This window comes from Pantherophis guttatus, chromosome 2, assembly GCF_059756535.1.
Source record: "Pantherophis guttatus breed Tessera chromosome 2, ASM5975653v1, whole genome shotgun sequence".
Taxonomy (NCBI): domain Eukaryota; kingdom Metazoa; phylum Chordata; class Lepidosauria; order Squamata; family Colubridae; genus Pantherophis; species Pantherophis guttatus.
In genome coordinates, this window is record NC_142064.1 from 73,308,795 (window position 1) to 73,328,501 (window position 19,707).

The window sequence follows — 19,707 nt, forward strand, 5'->3', positions numbered from 1 at the left end:
AGCAATGTGAACTAGATCTTATCAAAATGAAGACATCAAGTCCTTTATAATTTGTAGCATTGCCCTGGAAAAAGTAATGGTTATAGTAATTGGCAGCAAGAGAACAGATTATGTATCAAAGGATTTGATCAACCTGCCTCAACTGCTGTGCTGACTTGTCTTCGTATATTGTCAGACTATCGAAACTGACATTTAATAGAAATGACACAAATTGAACTATTGCTATTAACTTTCATGCCTTCTGGATACCTTCTACATTCTGAATGCATCCACTTTCTAGCCATGGTAGAAGAAACTGCAGATGCTGTCTCTCTGTGCCTGCAAGCTATAATTGAGGCATGATGCACAAGAGGAGGACGGGAAAACTATTGCTAGATGGCCAATTGCTTAAAATGGCACTTTCTGCAGAATGAAACCAATGAAGAATCTCAGTGATGAACGGGAATTCTTATAAAGCAGATTGGAAGCTGGAGGCAAGGGGGGAAAAAGCATTCTCCTACCAATGCATTCAGTTGATTGCCTTGACACAGAGGTGAATAAAACTTGCCTCAAATAGAAAAGCAACACAAAAATGATAACTTGCACTTCGTGTCATTATTATTCAAATTCTGCAGTACGTTATTCAGCAACAACATGCAGATGGAAAGGGCGCCATTATATTTCTGTAATCAGTAGAGTCCAATGAAATATGAGAAGTGTTTTGATTCTGGGAAATAGTTTAGGTGAATTTGACGGATAACTTGGTACTATCATCTTTGGACAAATTCTCAAGACCCCAAAAAGCCAGAGTAACAATCACTTCATCTTTAATTGCTTGTCTTTTTTTTAATACTTGTGTGGTGCCAGTAAATTAGCACAAGTACATAAGAAATAAACATTGTTCTCACTGATGATGAAAAATTATGTCCCGAAATTTAATGAGATGCTAACTTTTAAAAGTCACCCCACAAAAGGCCAAGATTATATTAATTAATTTGGATGAGATCCTCTAGCACTATTGTGAAGTTTAATTCTATCTGACTCTTTGACCTAGGAGGCCCTGTAAGCAATAGAAAAAACAACAACTGTATATTATTGCTATATTAATAGCAATATTAATATTGTGCACACATACCTGATTGTTTGATATCTAACCCGATGAACTAGAAGGTTATTTGGATTTGGGTTGTCTGTTACTATGGCCAACGAAAGGTCTTTGGAACAAACTACTGTATACAAATGACAGAAAGTGCTTTACTATTCAAAAGTTGTGTGTAGCTCCTCCAATTCACTGACCCTGATTGCTCACAAGGAATATTAGGTGTAAAAAAGTGGGAAGTTATGTTTAAACTTTCCCAAGAAATACAGACTGAATCACAGGGCTAATACAAAAGTTCCACTTTAGATGAAACTATTTTCGCAATGGCATTACATTCTTCAGTTATCACAGCTGAAAGGAAAAAAAAATTGATAATTCAATTTCATGGGAATTTTGTTGCTATTTGCAACACATGCACAAATCAGAATAAAGAGCCCAACCATGGCATACTGCTTTATATTGATCCTTTAAGTTTATGCAGGGTTTGTCCATCTCATGATCCATGGTGGCCAAATAGTGAAGGCAATAGTGATCCTCAATGCCTAACTCTAGAATGGCAAGGAGAGGCTTGAAACTGACTGAATAATTCTAGTAAGGAAAATCTACAAAGTCAGAATGTGACAGAAGAAAATTTCCAAGGGTTGAAAAAGGTACAGTCATTGTTGTACTTCGCTCAGAATTGAAAGTGCAGAATAATTATGTAACAATGGTTAATTTCATTTTCCTTATCACAGAATTTTAGTTACTTACTTTAGTGTAAAATTGGGGATAAATGTGGCTAATCTTTTGGAATGAAATACATTTTAATCTAGTAAAACTCCATATGTAAAGAATATGTGAAATATGCATGTAATGACCCTTTCTGGGCAGCTTTCTGCATAAAGACACATGTGTCAGGAGGATTGGAGAAACTTCCATTCAAAACTTTGAACTGGATATGATTAGATTAAATCATTACTGTCAATCTTGAATCTTCATTTTAAAGTCTTCAAATTACTTTTGTAATTCAGTGGCCTTTGGCACACGTACACCTATATGTTTATCAAATAGCGTTAACTAAATTTGCATATCCCAACATATCAATAACTTTGTAGAATAACTTTCAATAGGGTCAGTACATTCAGTAAAATATTGTTCCTGTTGCAGTTAGTATCCCAAATGCAATACTTTACATTCTCCCACAGAAGCCAAATCTAATAAGGAAAAGGGAGAGTTACACTCCACAAATACAGATATTAAATCAGGTGAAATTGTAACTGGATAGCCACATCCTAAGTTCTGCTGAGAATATTTTCTCAATTTATATGGATACATTCTCCATAGGAAGCATGCTTACTACTAATTTGGGAAAGATGATAGGAAGATGGCTTAGGACCAGGGTACTTACGGGATTGCCTTCTGCCACCAGTAGCCTCTCACCGGCCAGTACACTCACATAGAGAGGGGCTCCTCAGGGTGCCATCGGCCAAACAGTGTCGAATGGCGGCCCCCAGGGGGAGATCCTTCTCTGTGGGGGCACTTGCTATCTGGAATGAGCTCCCCCCGGAGATACGGAGGATCCCGGATTTACGCACCTTCCGCCGTGCCCTCAAGACCTATTTATTTCAACAGGCTGGCCTGGCCTACCTTCCCTTTTAATTGTAACTTTTAAAATTGGTTTTAAAACATTAGGGGTGTTTTAAATTGTTTTGAGCCAAATTATTTAATGGGTTTTTATATTGTCTTTTAAATGTTGTAGTTTGTGTGTTTTATCTTTCTGGCTGTTCATCGCCCTGAGTCCTTCGGGAGTAGGGCGGTATATAAATCTAATAAAATGAAATGGAATGGAATGAATGAATGAAAATGAAGATAAATAGGTCTGCAGGACTTGATTTCTTGATAGAATAGAATAGAAGAACAGAGTTGGAAGGGACCTTGGAGGTCTTCTAGTCCAACCCCCTGCTCAGGCAGGAAACCCTATATCATTTCAGACAAATGGTTGTCCAATCTCTTCTTAAAAACTTCCAGTGTTGGAGAATTCAGTAATATGCTGTCAGAAGGTATATACAAAAGGTACATAAATGTCATGACATCGGGATCTGCCTTACTGAGCCAGTGTGGTCCAGCCAGGTTGGCTTCAGTGTCGGGGGCATGCAATGTCCATTGATTGTATCCTGCTTTGTAGGGCATGCCGAGGTCCAAAAATGGATGGGACACTGTCCGTTTTGGGAAGGAGTTTAAGGAATTTTATAGGAGTTAAAAAGGGTCTCAAAAATGCTTTTTTTTCCTCCAAAAGGCAACTGGACTGTTTTTTCCTTGAGGAAGAATAACAAAAGGTTTTGTTTTTCAGCCAAGAACCTTCATCAGTTGTGATGAAGGAGGGGGGGGAGGGATAGAGGATAGCAGTGGTGGGTTTTTACCGGTTCGCCCCGGTTCGGGTGACCTGGTAGTGGCAGCGGTGGGAGGTTCCGCCCACAGGCCCAGATATCATCACGGATGCTCTGCGCTCTGTGCATGTGCTGTGCGGGCATGTTCACAGTTCCAAACCAGTAGCGAAGGTAAGTGGAATCCACTACTGGAAGATAGGTACTGACAATTGAGACTGGATAATGGGAGATGGAAGGATAGGTTATGACTGGATGGGGGGGGGGGAGAAGGGGATGGAAGGATTGTATTCTTGCAATTGACTGCAAGAAATACAATCCTTCCTTCCCACCACCACCACCTGCCTTTTGAAAAAAAAAATCACTTTTCAGGCAATTGACCTGGATGACTGAGCATCTCCACAGAGTAAAATGGGTATTTTCATTGGCTGCAAGGCTTCATTCATTAAAGCCTCCAAACTAATATCTTAAAATGTATTCCAGATGTGGTCCCCATTCTGTACGGCTATTACAAATGGGAGGCTGAAGGCCATATGTGAGCCCCAAATTGCACTTTTTCCACTCCTTATTAAAGCTTTCTATATCAGTGGTGGGTTTCAAAATTTTTTTACTACTGGTTCTGTGGGCGTGGCTTAGTGGGCGTGACATGGCTTGGTGGGCGTGGCTTGGCAGGCTTGGCAGGGGAAGGTTACTGCAAAATCTCCATTTCCTCCCGAGCAGCTGGGACTTGGGAGGCAGAGAATAGATGGGGGCAGGGCCAGTCAGAATTTTTACTACCGGTTCTCCGAACTACTCAAAATTTCTGCTACCAGTTCTCCAGAACTGGTCAGAACCTGCTGAAACCCACCTCTGATCTATATGATCATACTCTAAAAGCCAGCAAACCTGTTTTATCAACGATTACTTTCCTTTGTAGTGATCCCGTAAATATTAGCTCAATGGGCAATATAGTAATAATATTTTGTATTCATTCAATATCTTTCAGGTGATCAGAATGATTTTCATGTATAATTTCAGTAACAAAAGACCCTCAAATATTTGACTTCAAGAGTGTATTTCACTGCAAACCTCCATTGCAGCTGCCACTACAAAATACGTAATCTCCACTTTCAAAAGCTTGTAATGGGATGTCTGTCCAAAAGATTGATTTCATTTTATTTTCAGGGCAATTAGGACTGCAACCTTTTTAAAAAAAAAAAAAAAACCAAAGCTAATTTAAACACATTGAATGTGCATTTATTTTAACGAAAGAATGAAGTAGATGCTAGGTTTCAATGTTAAGAAAAGAAATCCAACCTTGATTAAACTCATTGGGGCCTTATTCTACATAACCATCTATGTGAAAATCTCTCCACCTATGTGAAAATCACTGAAATGAACAGGCATCAAATGCTTGTTTTGGCTAAGGGACTTTTGCCAACCAAAACTCTATTCTCTAAGCTTGAAATGGTGGCTGCCTCCTCTTTAGGTCAACATTAACAATAATAGTAATAGGGGGTGGTTTTTTTTGGGCAAAGAAACTGAAATTTGAGGATGTCCTTGCAAGCAGAATACTCTGGTAAGTTTCTCTAATCATTATCATTGCTACAGGGCTTCCATAGATAGAGATAGAGAAAGGTAAGGATTTATCCTGCCATCAAGTGTGAAGTATTATATACAAATCACAGCTTGAAAATGGCTAGAGCAGGGTCTATAAAAAGGTTTATATACAGTTAATCTTATATCAGGATGAACCTTTGACTTAGCCTTTCAAGATAAGAAACATAAAATGAAAATTAGCCAGTTGGGGTCATGGCATTGTAGCTCTTCTCTGCAGACAGATTAAAAAGCTGAGGAATAAGCTATGCCAAGAATCAAATTATAATGTGCAAAGCATGTCAAGCTTCCCTTAAGAATGCTATTTGCTCTGCAGATTTTAAATCACACCACATTAACCTTCAGGCTTACATGACCTAAGGGCTGTTGCTGAACAGTAACATCTTTGCGGTCTTGGATAAAAATTCCTAAAAAAAAAAGTATTGAAAAATAAGCCCTACTGAGGGAAGCGGTGGAAAGGACGAATAGTAACTAGATCTTTTAATCAGTCAATTTCTTTCCAGACCTAAACATTACATATTTTTTCACACTGTTGCGCTGATCAAATACTATGAATGAGAATCATTCATTTTCCTAAAATACTTCAGTGTTTTGGAAATTGCTGAACTGCCTCGAGTTGAATATTGACCGTTTTAAAACAGTAACTGTATGGTTTGAGATTAGAAAGCCCAATGTTATGGTGCTACCAGTCCTTTCTTTACACAAAATAGTGGCAGTGCTGGATCATTTTTATTGCATCCCAGGGCATTTGGCTTCTAAAATATAGCACTAGTCTAATTTATTTTCCTCATCCGAGACGTGCTTCAGTCCACTTCTGTCCACTTCTACTTATTCATCTAAGTGTCTAACACAAGTTGAGAAATTATTTCATATGTATCGGGATCGGATTGAAAAAAAATATGCTGAAAAAGATGAAAGACCTAGAGGCTAAAATGGTTCAACTCCTGGGGGGGGCACTTTCCTTAAAGAATCAGCATCCTGATTTACAGCTCTGGGATGCTCTTGGACTCATCACTGTCTGCTGAACTACAGATAATGGCTATGATCTGGCTTCTCTCTGGTTGTAAATCATCTGCAACTATCTGGAGTATGTGTACAATAGGCTCTGTAGTTTCCTCCAAAACGCATTTCTGAAACCGCTCTGCATTGGATTGACTTCCAGGAGGAATTGAAACTACAGCTGGAATCAACTGAATCATATAGATTAGGGGTGTCAAACTCGTGTTGTCATGGCAGCATCACGTGACATATCGGGACTTTTCCCCCTTCGCTAAACCGGGTGTGGGCGTGACACATCCGGCCTGCAGGCCGCGAGTTTGATAGCCCTGATGTAGATGCAGATGAGTCTCAAGAACTTTAAATATTTAACTCCACATAGGCTGTAATAAGTTTTAACTGTCCAAAGTGCGAAAGGACTTGGGACCAGGTTATTGAGAGTATAACTTTCATTCAGTTCATACTGCCAGTAAATTAAAATTGATCTCAGCAGTCATTCTCAAATATCTAATGTTAAAACTGTCCAGGCTGACATGCATAGAAAATGGTGGCTATCAGTAGAGAGCCTAAAACCATGGAATTGGCTTTCCTATTGATTTTTGCTTCATCTGTGGATCATTGTCTTCTCCCTAGTATCACTTTTGATCAACATCAGACTTAAATTATATACAACAGAACAGTTTCTCATTCTTTTGCTCTTCTTACTAATGTCACTGTTATAACTTACTTCTATGTGGACGTTGCTTTAAAAATACTTTCTCAAAGCAAGATGAAATGAATGCATTTTCTTGACAGCATCTTGTTAGCTTTTGAGATGAACAAAAGATGGTGCCCCATATTCTCCCCACCCACCCCCCAACTCCCTTCTGTTTCCAAGGCTGGCATAATTCTTCCCCTGTCCCAGAATGAACTGGCCAAACTGGGGAATGTCTCTTGCTTTCTGTTTAGATATGAGGCTGCAGTTCTAATGATATATGACTAGCTTACTGACCATGTGTGTTGCGGATCCAAAAATATTTCCATTCCTATGGGGATAATGATTATCACTGATCAGAGACTGGGACACAAAATTAGATTGCTAGATATGTTAGAAAATACTGCTAGTAAAAGGCAAAACAAACACGCATAACAATAAAATGTAGGACATTCATAGTATGTTGTCTTACCCGGGCATCTGTGACCTTGAATTCTCTTAGGATATATTGTGGCATATTATACTCTGCCATAGGATCAACCACAAAATATTGATATCTGGCTGAGCGCTCTGCAGGCCAATACTGGTGGCATTTTTCCTACAAAAGCAAAAACTTTCAGTTCTTTGTTTAATTTACAGTTCTGTCCAATTCTGTTTTTCAAGGAGGCATACTTATTGTTATATTCAGAATATTCCTGTTCTGAGGAAAAAGATTAAGCTTTAAGACAGTTATAAGATCTGAAGACTTGTTATATCAAAGTTTTGTGCTTCTCCTCGTTTCCTGAATAGATCTTTTCTGGAAAGACACAAAGTTTTTCCCTAATTCTCCAAAAGTTTAAACAGCATTCTCAAGATTACATTTATTTAAGAGATTAAGAAACCTCATTGTTTATTAGCACTTTTTCAAGCACTCCTGTCCTTCCTTTCCTTTTAATGGACTTTCTTTTTTTCAGTTCAGGTGAAAATATTCCAATAAAATGTGTTCATCTTCTTGACAAGTAATTTTTTATTCATGCAATGATTATTTCAAATGCTGCAATCAAATGAACAATGTGCAGGAATGATCAAGTAAATTAAATCCATTATTTTACTAACTCTTAGGTTTGGGTTACAAAAATGAACAAGGTATCTTTGAATCAATCTGTATATAAACCCTAGGACTTCTTGCAAAGTGAATCTATTGACATATTATCAGCAGTCCATCTGTCAAATGCTATTAATTTCAGTGTTAAATATATTTCCTAGGAATTCTATCATTTGAAATTAATTCCTGATTTTCAAAATTCATCTGCACTGACTGGGATAACGTTCAAGAAATAATCTGGAAAGTTCTCTTAAAATATGTTCACATCAAGCATCTGGAAACAATACAGATTTTAGAAGTACTACTAGATACACCAGAAAACCTACTGAAAACACTATTTGTATACAAATTGGCTTTATTATTTGAAGATCTAATGATGATTAGATTAATGATTGTTATTGCTGCTGTTATTATTCCTTCTTAACACCTATTTGAAGATGCTGATTCTCAAAGTCTTGATGATTTTATATATAACTGGTATCCGAACCAAACCAAACCAAACCAAACCAAACCAAACCAAACCAAACCAAACCAAACCAAACCAAACCAAACCAAACCAAACCAAACCAAACCAAACCAATAGCTTAAGTCAGCATCTTTATTGATTTCTACTTATACTGTAAGAATCATGCCAGATTGCTTGCTTTCCTCTGGGAACAAGCTGATAAGATTTCATGGATCTGGTGGAGGGATGGAGAGGTCAGGTTTATGCCTCAATCTAGCTATGCAAGCATTCAAGGCTAATTCCTCACTTGAACCCTCCTTTTAGCCTAGCTGACAGTTTCCCAACAATCTCCCACTATGGTATTTCAAAAGATAGCAATTCTATCTAATAAAGACCAGAATAAGCAAATAATAGTTCAGAACAAGAATTTGGGACAAAATGTAATAGTGAATTAAGAATTCCATAATACGTTTGTTATAGGAAAGCAAAACGTTTGGCTGAAGGTTACACAATTCTTTCTGGAAATAACTACATAGAGCAAACAAAGCTTAGAACTGCCTTTTGATGATGAATCTGAGTACTGTTGCTAACTCATATGGGAGGGCTGGACATTTAGATTCAATGGTTTCAAAGAGACACAAACTGCAATGGGAAGAAGGCGATGAAAAATAGATGCAGCTGAATCACACCTATTTGAGGTTAGGATTTTGTTTCTTTTGGTTTGGAGTGAGGTTTGTAATTTTTAGAACTCAATTAAGCCTAGGCAGCCCACCCCTCTTACATTCTTCAACACTGTTATCAAATTCTGCTGATGCTACATGCTAAATTCTATTTAGCAACTCAAATATGCCAGTTTATATATATAGTAATTGTTTTGTAATTGTAATTGTAATTTCTTGCTATTTCCATTCTATACAAAAAATTGTTCTTGATTATTGATAAAGTATTTGGATAAGGCAAACATTCGGTTACTTATATAACATGTATAACCTGTTTAAATGTTACAAGAATAGCTCTTTCTTCTGCCATAAAGGTCAGAGAATTACAGTTCTTGTAAATGAAGCAATGCACACATCCCATATTGATTTAAATATTGAAAAAATAATAATTTCGTGTTTAATTTAATTTTTACCACAATCAACCAATTTTCAAACTTACAACTCACAACTTTTGTACAAAAATTGCTGTAGAAATTCTTAGTCAGACCTCTGAAACAGCACTCAAAAACCTTTGAATCAAATATTAGGATTTAGGTTCTCAAGCAGCTGCTCAGGAAGTGAATGTCTTACCATTTCCTTGGCACCCATTAGTTCCCCTGCCTGTCTCCTTAAAGAAGGCAAGAAACTAACATACTGCAAAGCACATTAGTTTAATTTCTTAAGAGTTTGGGGGTCTAAACTAGATTCTATATGCTTTCCTGGAAAATAATGTGACCTTACTTAGATTAAAAAAATATGATCATCTGCCCAACAACAACAACAAAGCAGCTCTAGACAGACATGTGCTACAAACAGCTATTGTAAGAAAAGTCAGTCCTATGCAGCATATACAGTCCTATGTTATGTCCCTATTATGACAAGCAGACTTTGTAAGCTTGTCAACTTGGGGCAATTGTAAGGTGGATCAAACACCACACAATAAAAAGGTCAGGACTTTGCTTGCAGTACAGTGACTACAACATTGGCTAATTTTACTCTCCTAGTGGATACCCCATTGCCAACAGCCTTTTTTCTCACCATTCTATGTTAATTTTACAACTCCAAGGAAGGTTGGAAAGCTCTATGCTAGTTCTTGTTAAGGGCTAGCTGGCTAGTTTGTCTCTTATCAAGCTATAACTCAAAAACAAAACGCTACTGATTATCTTAAGACTGCGTGGCTGAATGTGCCTTTCATCAAAAGTACTTTCTGCATAAGAAGTGATCTATCCTTTTATCCTGACATGCTAATTTTCTGTGTATAGTAACATTCAGTAAAGTGAACCTTAATTGGTTCACAAAGTGCAGTCATGACCCTACTTTTGCACCCACAACTGCTGTTTGTGAGAGTGAAGCTTCTCTTGTGAATTAAAACAGTACATCCATTTAAAACAGTACATTCCTGTAGCTGCATTGCAGAAGAAGTGCAAGCTATTTTGAAATTTATCAAACATAAATGATGACAATTCTGTGAATGACACAGACAGCTTGTGTGTGTGTGTGTGTGTGTGTGTGTGTGGGTGGGTGAGAGAGAGAGGGGGGGAGGGAGAGGGAGGGAGAGAGAGAGAGAGCAGAGACAATGTTGGATTCATTTGCAGGAGGAATTAGGCAGCCACTGTGCTTATTTATATATATGTATGTATCGGGGTGAAATCCAGCAGGTTCTGACAGGTTCTGGAGAACCGGTAGTGGAAATTTTGAGCAGTTCGGAGAACCGGTAGCGGAAATTTTGAGTAGTTTGGAGAACCGGCAAATACCACCTCTGGCTGGTCCCAGAGTGGGGTGGGAATGGAGATTTTGCAATATCCTTCCCCCATTAGTGGGGAGGGAATGGGGATTTTGTAGTATCCTTCCCCTGGAGTGTGGTGGGAATGGAGATTTTGCAGTATCCTTCTCCTGCCACGCTCACCAAGCCACACCCACAGAACCGGTAGTAAAAAATAATTGGATTTCACCAATGGTATGTATGTATGTATGTATGTACGTACACATTCACTCACTCACACAAACACACACACATACACACAGAGTGGCTGCCAAATTCCACCTGTAAACAAATCCAACATTGTCTGCTCAGATGCAAAAGGGGTTAACAGTTTGCTTTTCATTTTGCTTAGTGATAATTAGCAGTAGAAATAGCATTTAGACTTATATACCACTCCATAATGCTTTACAGCTCTCTCTAAGCAGTTTACAAAATCAGCATATTGCCCCCAATAATCTAGGTCCTCATTTTATCGACCTCGGAAAGAAAGCTGGAAGGCTGAGTCAACCTTGAGCTGGTCAGAATTGAACTCTTGGCAGTCGGCAGAATTAGCCTGATAATACTGCATTCTAACCATTACGCCACCACGCTTCTTCTAATTACCAACTACATTAATACAAATAGATCCAAATAGAAGTAGCTGGGAGAATTGCTTGTTCTTCCTATATTAACATAATTTCTGACATTCTTTTTCTAGAATGTAAAAAAATATATAAAAACTTACTCTGCCCATTTCTCGTAGCTTAGTAAGCATGACTACAATGGTTGAATTGTGCTCCCAAAGCATTCTCCAGAAATCTTCTGTTGTTTCTGCCAAAGGTCCCTGTGTAGCTACATAGGCTTTTTGCTGCCTAAATGTAAAATGCAAAAAAAAAAATATTTATCAATCAAAAGACAGCAGGCTCTCTTGCTGCATATAAACATTCTACTGAAACATCATTCTAACAAACATATGGCTGTAAATTATTAACGGTAAGAATATTAAAACATATTAAATGTTATTTAATCCAACCATAGAGTTATTTTATTTTAGGAAGTTTGTGTAGGAAATTGTTCTCTTAATATTGTGATTTATGCCTTTATCTTATTTAAAATTTAATGCAACTCTAATAGCTCAATTTTGTGTGTCACAAAAAGCACTTAGGAAACACTTAGTGGTACAGTTCCATTTTTACACTGAAGGCTGACTGTCACACACTCTATTGAGCCAATGACTTATAGCTCCAAAGCAATTCTTTGTTAACTCTTTCAGTGATTCAAGAACTATAGCAAAAGTTCTGAAGTCAAATCACAAAGATGAAAATGGAACAGGCTAATTTATATTTTTAAGATGGCTAAGACAAAGGGACACAGTGGTTTTCTGTGACAGGCCTTTATTACAAACAACATTTGATCCTTATACTCAATAGTTACGTAATATCTTAGGTGACCCTCTAATGAATTTATCCTTAAGTCATTTGCTTTCTGTTTTACAGGAGAAATTCTGGAATTGGGATCTGAGTTAAATGAAACTTCTGTAGATTGTTATTTAAATTTACAATTACAGGTAAATCCATATGTTATGCTATGACTCTGAGAAAGAGACATGAGCTAGCAAAACAAACAATAGCAATGTGGTTAGCGATTAGGGGAAAGTTAGGGGCAGGAACTGTAGTGCTGGACTGATTACCTTAAGAATCTGAAAAGAGCTAAAATGACACTTGGCATAATGGCAAATTATATTTATGACCACTACAACATATGTAACTAGTACATTTTTACATCACAAAAACTGGTTCGGTACCTGTATCCATCGATAAAACTGGCATTGATATAATCAGAGCCTTCTACTCCTCTGATAGGTTGCAAACATATCCTTGTGGATTCATATGGCATAATATTAACAAGGCGATTTTTAAATTTATTACATGGAAGATTGGCACTGATAAATCTTGAAGTATGAGCTTTAGAGCTGGCTAGCCGCTGCAAGAGACAAAGAAGACTTTGGGATTGCTTTTGATAATAATAAAAAAATGGGGCACCATTTTTTTTAATAAACACATATTAGAATAGCCTCTGTATGGCATTCCACCAGATACAAATTAGATCTTCTAGTTAAATCTATAAAAGCAGCTGCATTAATCCTAGAACAGTTTGCTGTTGATTTTCCCCAATGCAGAATGTATCATGACAAAAATGTGGAGACAAAATACCTTAAATTCCAATTCCATTCCTGTGACATTCTCTCCTGTTTCTATCTGTGTCAGCTTCTGAATATATGCATACAGGTTTCTGGCTGGCACTTCGGTATTTCCACAAGTCACTGCTTCAAGCAGTGCATCATGGATAAAGATGTATTGGTCCTCTGTTTGAACCATGTAATTTCTCTGGGCTCTCATTAGAGTTACATGGCCATAAATATCTACAGTCTTTTCATGTTTTATTCTCTCTAGCATGGCATCTATTACAATGAAACAGCCGGTCCTGCCAACTCCAGCGCTGGAATAAAAAGAAAGAAAGAAAGAAACCAACTCAGAAAAGGCACATAAAGACTGAGGATATTTCAATTCATGGTATATCTTGTCATATTGTCATGGCAACCACCAACAGAACCAGCAACACCAGCAAGGCAGTTCAGGAGCAGAGGCTGGAATTTAAGATCCTGGTTCCAGATTACTTCAGAAATCTGGAAAAGAGTTTCTCATGATAAGATGCTTGTTCTTCCCTGACCTGATCAGGCATTTGCACGAGGGCCTGGAATTGTGCACACAATTGTGATATTGTCCCTGAATTCTATCTGGGAAAAAAAAAAAACGTATCCAGGATTCTTGACTGTACTTCCCATGATCATGAACCCCAATAAAGTCCTCATTGAAATGCAACTAGTACAGGTAGTCCTTGTTTAGCCGCTGCCTCATTTAGCAACCATTTACAGTTACAACAGGGATGAATAATGAACTTCTTTTAATTTTTTAATTTTAATTTTGATTTATATGCCGCCCTTCTCCGGAGACTCAGGGCGGCTTACAAGGCGTTAAGCAATAGCCTTCATACTTTTGTATATTTTATACAAAGTCAGCTTATTGCCCCCAGAAACTGGGTCCTCATTTTATCTACCTTAGAAAGGATGGAAGGCTGAGTCAACCTTGAGCCTGGTGAGAATTGAACTCGCAGTAATTGCAGGCAGCTGGAAGCTAAATGCTAAATACTACCTTTAACAGTAGCATTAATCTGCTGCGCCACTCAGGCTCCTGCGCCACTCAGGCACTTTATATGACCAATGCTTGCCTTTATGACTTTTGCAAGTTGATAAAGCAAAGCTAAAGTAAGAATAGAAGCACAGTTGTGATTGCTGTTAGGAACTGCTTTGCTTAACGAATGAATTGACAGTTTCAATTGTGGTAATTAAATGAGGACTACTTCTACTCTCCCAATACTATGTCGGAGTTTGGAGACAGGAGGATGGTGGGGAGGCTGCCAGACAGATGGTCCAGACCAGGAATGGAGCAATTGTCTGTAAACACAGACCAGCTCCATCCTGAAATCAATTCCTTTTTCTCATATCTTTAGGCACACGCCCTGAACAGAACACAAGATTTTAATATTCATTTGAATTATCAGATGAATGAAATTGTAATACAATCTCATCACAGGGAAGCAGTTGCCATGCCAATTTTTCCTGGTTAAAACCAGGAAGTAACGACGACCGGGTGGGTGGGTGGAGCCTTGCACTGCCATCACTACCAGTTCTCCGAACCACCCGCCGCCATTGCTACTGGTTCGACCGAACCAGTCCGAACCGGTAGCATTTCATCCCTGGTTGTAAGTATGAAAAACGGCCATAAATCATTCTTTTCCGTGATGTTGTCACTTCGAACAGTCACTAAATGAACTAAATGAATATAGTATAGATTCTTTTATATAGATGAGGTTGGGTATAGCAGTTAAAGGAGCCTGTGAGTTCTACTCCCACCTTAAGCATGGAAACCAGATGGATGACTTCACTCATCTGGCCAGTCACTCTTTCTCTCTCAGCCCAAACTCACAGGCTATCAATGTGGAGAAAATAGGAGGAAGGAGTATTATGTATGTTTGCTGCACTGTGTTGCTTAAAGTAATAAAGGTAGGATTAAAAAAATAATGTTAAATATAAATATAAATATCCATGACTTATTTCTAGAAGCTAGAAATCCAACACAATCAGTTTCAATTAATTACTTATTATTGAAGTCATTCCAAACTATAAAAAAATGTTTTAAGTGCTTAGATTCATCAGAAGTGGCATCAAACAATAATTACTCAATTAAATGTGTGGATTAATTAGCCATCTTTCTTTTTTTGTGTGGATTCAAATAAAATTTCTAAGCACAGGAACCCCTTTTCAGTTAGCTTTCATTCATCTAGCTTCTTAAGTTATTTATTTTTCATCCACCAGCTCTGACAGGGTATGCATGATTTAAAGGAACAAACTGAAGGATTTGTTCTCTGTAATATAGAAAAGGGAAGTTCATCTTTAGGAACAGAGATTCCTGCATGATAATAATGACAAAACAGTCAATTCTCCTCCTTCTTCCCATTTCTATAGCAGGCAACCAAAAAGCTAACAGGAGCAGGACAGCTGATAAGAAATCTCTTTGTTATCTCACTTTTTTCTTGTCCTGCTTGCCAAGTATTAAAGAGAAAGATTTAAACAAAAATCTTCAAAAGCAATAAGAAAAAATCCAAAGCAACTAAGTTTCTGGCATTTATGTTTGAAAACTTTGGAAGAAAATAATCCATGGCCAATCTTTTTAAAAGATACGGATTACACTATTAAGGGTATTTAACAACTGCTATATTTTCCATGGAAAACAACCACAATTTCTTCCAATTTGGATTATTTATACTAATGCAGTCAGAAACCAAGTAACAACATTTAGAAAAATAATTCTCTCTGTAGCGGCTCATTTTTTTCTTGTTCATTTATAACTAAGAATTATTTATATGGATTTTTAAAAAGAGAAATAGAAGTAGTAGCTTGTGAAACTATGCGATTTGTTAAATTAACTTTTGTTGGAGACATTTTGCATTTCTCAGAATTCTTCATTGTCTAATTAAAAGTTCTATGAATCACAAACATTTTCATTCTGTCCCTTATAATGCACATTTTATCACTTTTGGAAATAGCTCAGGATTAAGGCAATGCATGTTGCTGCTGACTTCTATTCCTTTTTATTCAAACAAAAGGAACTTTACAATACAGTATTTTGGTCATTAATTTTACTTTATGTAATGCCTTCCCTTAATTTACTTCACTGACACAAAATTGTTTCCAAACTTCAACAGTGAGGGGGGAAAATCCTTCAATTTATGTTAGGAGTAGAAATTGCGAAGTTTGTACCAAAAAAACCCTATGCAAACCATTAAACAAGTATGCCTACTAGGACACAGTTATTGCTTCAATATTATCACTCATCCAGTTCCAACATTTGTTTTCAATATCTGCAAACACATCTGAGCCTGTCCTATGAGCTGAAATATGTTTAATATCCCATGATGAAATAGAACAACAGTATGCAGAAAAAGAACATTAAGAGACATTTGGGGGCCATTCCATATTGAAGCCATTGTGAGAATGTGCTTGGAGATGGACTTTTCTGATTAATTTGTTGTCGTTATAATGCCGACCCTTCTCTGATACTTCAGTGATCTGGCAAGGGAAGTCATTGTAATTACTAGATTTCACAGACCATTTATCTGGAAGAGCAAAGATATTAAAATATGGGCCAAAACCATTTAGAACATTTTTGACATATATCAAGGGATAATTTGATTGAATATTGCAGTTTTGAATACACTGACTCTGGCATTTATGAGGTGTAAGTACATAAAGCAACTGTGACAAAAAATAAAAGAGAAAGAAACTGATAAAAAGGTATTGGATTTATGAAAATGTTTATAGGACTAATTAAACGGTACTGCCAAAACAGTTCAGCGCAACAGAGATTATTGCGATTTTAAAATGTGAAAAAACAAAGCAAAACAAATATGCAGCCAAGCAAATGGAGGGTATATTCAAATGGAGATCCTGAATTAGCTCTTCTTTTTAAGGCTAGTTAGCGGTATTAACTAGCATACTTTTTCAGTTTAAGATAACAACAGGATCACTATTTACGGGACCGCCTACTACCACCAATAGCCTCCCACCAGCCAGTACGCTCTCATAGAGAGGGACTCCTCCAGGTGCCGTCAGCCAAACAGTGTCAACTGGTGGCCCCTAGGGGGAGAGCCTTCTCTGTGGGGGCACCTACCATCTGGAATGAGCTCTCCCCGGAGATACGGAGGATCCCGGATCTGCGCTCCTTCCGCCATGCTGTGAAGACCTTTTTATTCCATCAGGCGGGCTTGGCCTAATTTCTTCCCTTTTAAAATATGTAAATTTTAATCTGTTTTTAAATTATTGGGGTGTTTCAATCTGTCTGGGCCAAAATGATTTAATTTGATTTTATTTGGTTTTTAAATTTTTTGTATTTATGTATTTTATTGTTGGCTGTTCACCGCCCTGAGTCCTCCAGGAGTAGGGCGGTATACAAATCAAATAAACCTAAACCTAACTATGAAAGCAACCTGGCTGTGAAATGCATTGAACTGATAGAATCATAGGGCTGGAAGAGATCCTGAAGGCAGGAGTCCTTATATGATCCTGAATATATCTTTTCTTGAAAGCCTCCAGCAATGGAGCCTACACAACTGTTCCATTAATTGTTCTTCTTGTCAGGAAAGTCTTCCTTATTTCCTGGTTGGATCTCCCTCTGACAAGCTTCCAACATTGTGTCTTCTTTGTTTCTTAAAGAGTTCTTGTACTATTCTTTGGGAAGGGCACACAATTGTTAAACTGTCTGTCTCATATTCAAGAGACAGTATGCATTGCTTGTGCAACTTCCATCAATGAAATGACCGTACTGGGGGAATACCCAGGTATCTCTCCAGCCTTACCTAGACCAGATCTGTACCTGCTTAGCTAACAAACTATAAACACTGAAAGAATAAAGACAGGAAAGTTAATCCATAGAGAAGAATCAATGTCATACCACTCACCAACCACCATAGACTGGTTCCACCTTTTTTATGGTAGACAGCAGGGGTGCTATTCAACAGGTTCTGGAGAACTGGTAGCAGAAATTTTGAGTAGTTCGGAGAACTGGCAAATACCACCTCTGGCTGGCCCCAGAGTGGGGTGGGAATGGAGATCTTGCAGTATCCTTCCCCTGGAGTGGGCTGGGAATGGAGATTTTGCAGTATCCTTTCCCTACCATGCCCACCAAGCCACACCATGCCCACCAAGCCACGCCCACAGAACTGGTAGTAAAAAAAATTGAATTCCACCACTGGTAGACAGGCACAAGCAATTAAGACATTTGTGACACTAGCAGTTGGCTAGGAGCCTTTTATTTTTTTTACTGCAATGTATTAGGAGCAAAATCTTTTTTAAAAAAAGGTTTTGCATGGATTTTCATTTACCTGAATGAAATCAATGGATTTATGTTCACTTGTGTCTGCTATGGAACAACTCTTTAGACCTGTTTTATGTTGTACACACTGATGTGCTATTCAATAGAAAGGTAATGAATGTTTGTAAATAAATCTGTAATACTTTCAATAACAAACAAAGGGATAAGCTCGCCATAGTTTGCTTCTACTGGTGTGTCTTTATTACAAGTATTTGTATGGATTTTGCTATTATAAAATCAGAGCACAATATAATTTTTAATGTAATTATTCTTCCAATAAGTGAAATAAAAGCATTATTCCTTTCATGATATTGATGAAAAAGAAAGGGTTCAGGTGAAAGCAATGGAGTGTGAAACTGAATATCCTCTGACAAAAAGCTAAAGAAACCGTACTCTTAATAGAGAAAAGGCCAAAATAGAATGAACTGAGATGAAATGATGAGTTGTTTCTTGTTTATTTTATGCTACACTAAATGTAGCATAACTACAATTAAATAATACGAAGAATAAGTTGCACTGCTGTCATTATAGCAGTACAAAATACATATTACATGACAGAATATTTCTACACTATAAATTAAATTGGATAAAGCAGCAGCAGAAGCATTATTCATATTAGAACAAATTATTATTATTAAATTTATTTGCCATCCATCTTGTGGTTCCAGGTGACTCTGAGAGGTACCAGTTAGGGTTGACCATGTGCTTTAATTACTGCTTTTCATAATATCTTCAGAAAGGAATGCTAATACTTGCTCTCTAATTGTATACTAAACATTCAGAAGAAATAATTGTACCTACTACCAAATGTAAGCAGCCTACACAGCAGGTTCCATCACTGCCATGTATACTTACAAGATTTTCAGCAGAGCTCTCCCCAGCTCATAATATTCACATACAGTTGACTTAGATTACCCTTATTATTGCTTTTTTTCTTGGGGGTTCCAAGTCTTTAAGGGAATAAGGTCTAATTGATTGATGGAGCAACACTTCTGTGTATTTGACCTGATTTTAAGGATGCCTGACCAATGTTACATTTTGAAAGTTTCTCAATTGTCCTAATCAACATAATCTATGAGAATAACATAAATTATTTAATATTATACTATAACATAGTGAAGAATACTTTATTGCTAGAGGAGCTAATCCATTACTATGGAGTAAATATACTGACAATACCCACTATTATATCTCTGCTCTTGGTGAATTAAGCAGTACTACGAACATCCTATCCCAGTGTCTGAAGGCTGAGTATCTGAATTGGGAACAATTTTCAAATAAACCCAGATAAACCCTGGAAAGATTGAGTGACTTTGGGATTCGTGGCTTGCCGGTTCTAGGCCTACACTATCTTTGGGGATGGATAGGATTGCACTGTCCCAGATAAACCCAGTGTGTAATCTGGGGATCCTCTCAGACTCACAACTCTTGCTCAAAGAGCAGGTGGCAGTTGTGGCTAGGAAGGATTTTGCATTGCTGATGTTGCCCCCATTCCTAGATCAGAGGACTCTGCTCACAGCCA

At 37.6% G+C, this 19,707-nt stretch overlaps 1 protein-coding gene across 42 annotated transcripts in view; it reads right to left on the reverse strand.

Moving 5' to 3' along the window:
• The window catches only part of PTPRD (protein tyrosine phosphatase receptor type D), a 1,336,531-nt gene that overhangs the window by 11,427 nt on the left and 1,305,397 nt on the right, over positions 1-19,707 (reverse strand). For all 42 annotated transcript variants that reach the window (XM_087886215.1, XM_087886206.1, XM_034410407.3 and 39 more), the window contains 4 exons: positions 12,909-13,194; positions 12,500-12,678; positions 11,441-11,567; positions 7,200-7,325 (listed from right to left, as the gene is read on the reverse strand). In XM_087886215.1, the coding sequence (XP_087742341.1) occupies positions 7,200-7,325; positions 11,441-11,567; positions 12,500-12,678; positions 12,909-13,194 (718 nt within the window). The remainder of the gene's footprint in view (positions 1-7,199; positions 7,326-11,440; positions 11,568-12,499; positions 12,679-12,908; positions 13,195-19,707) is intronic.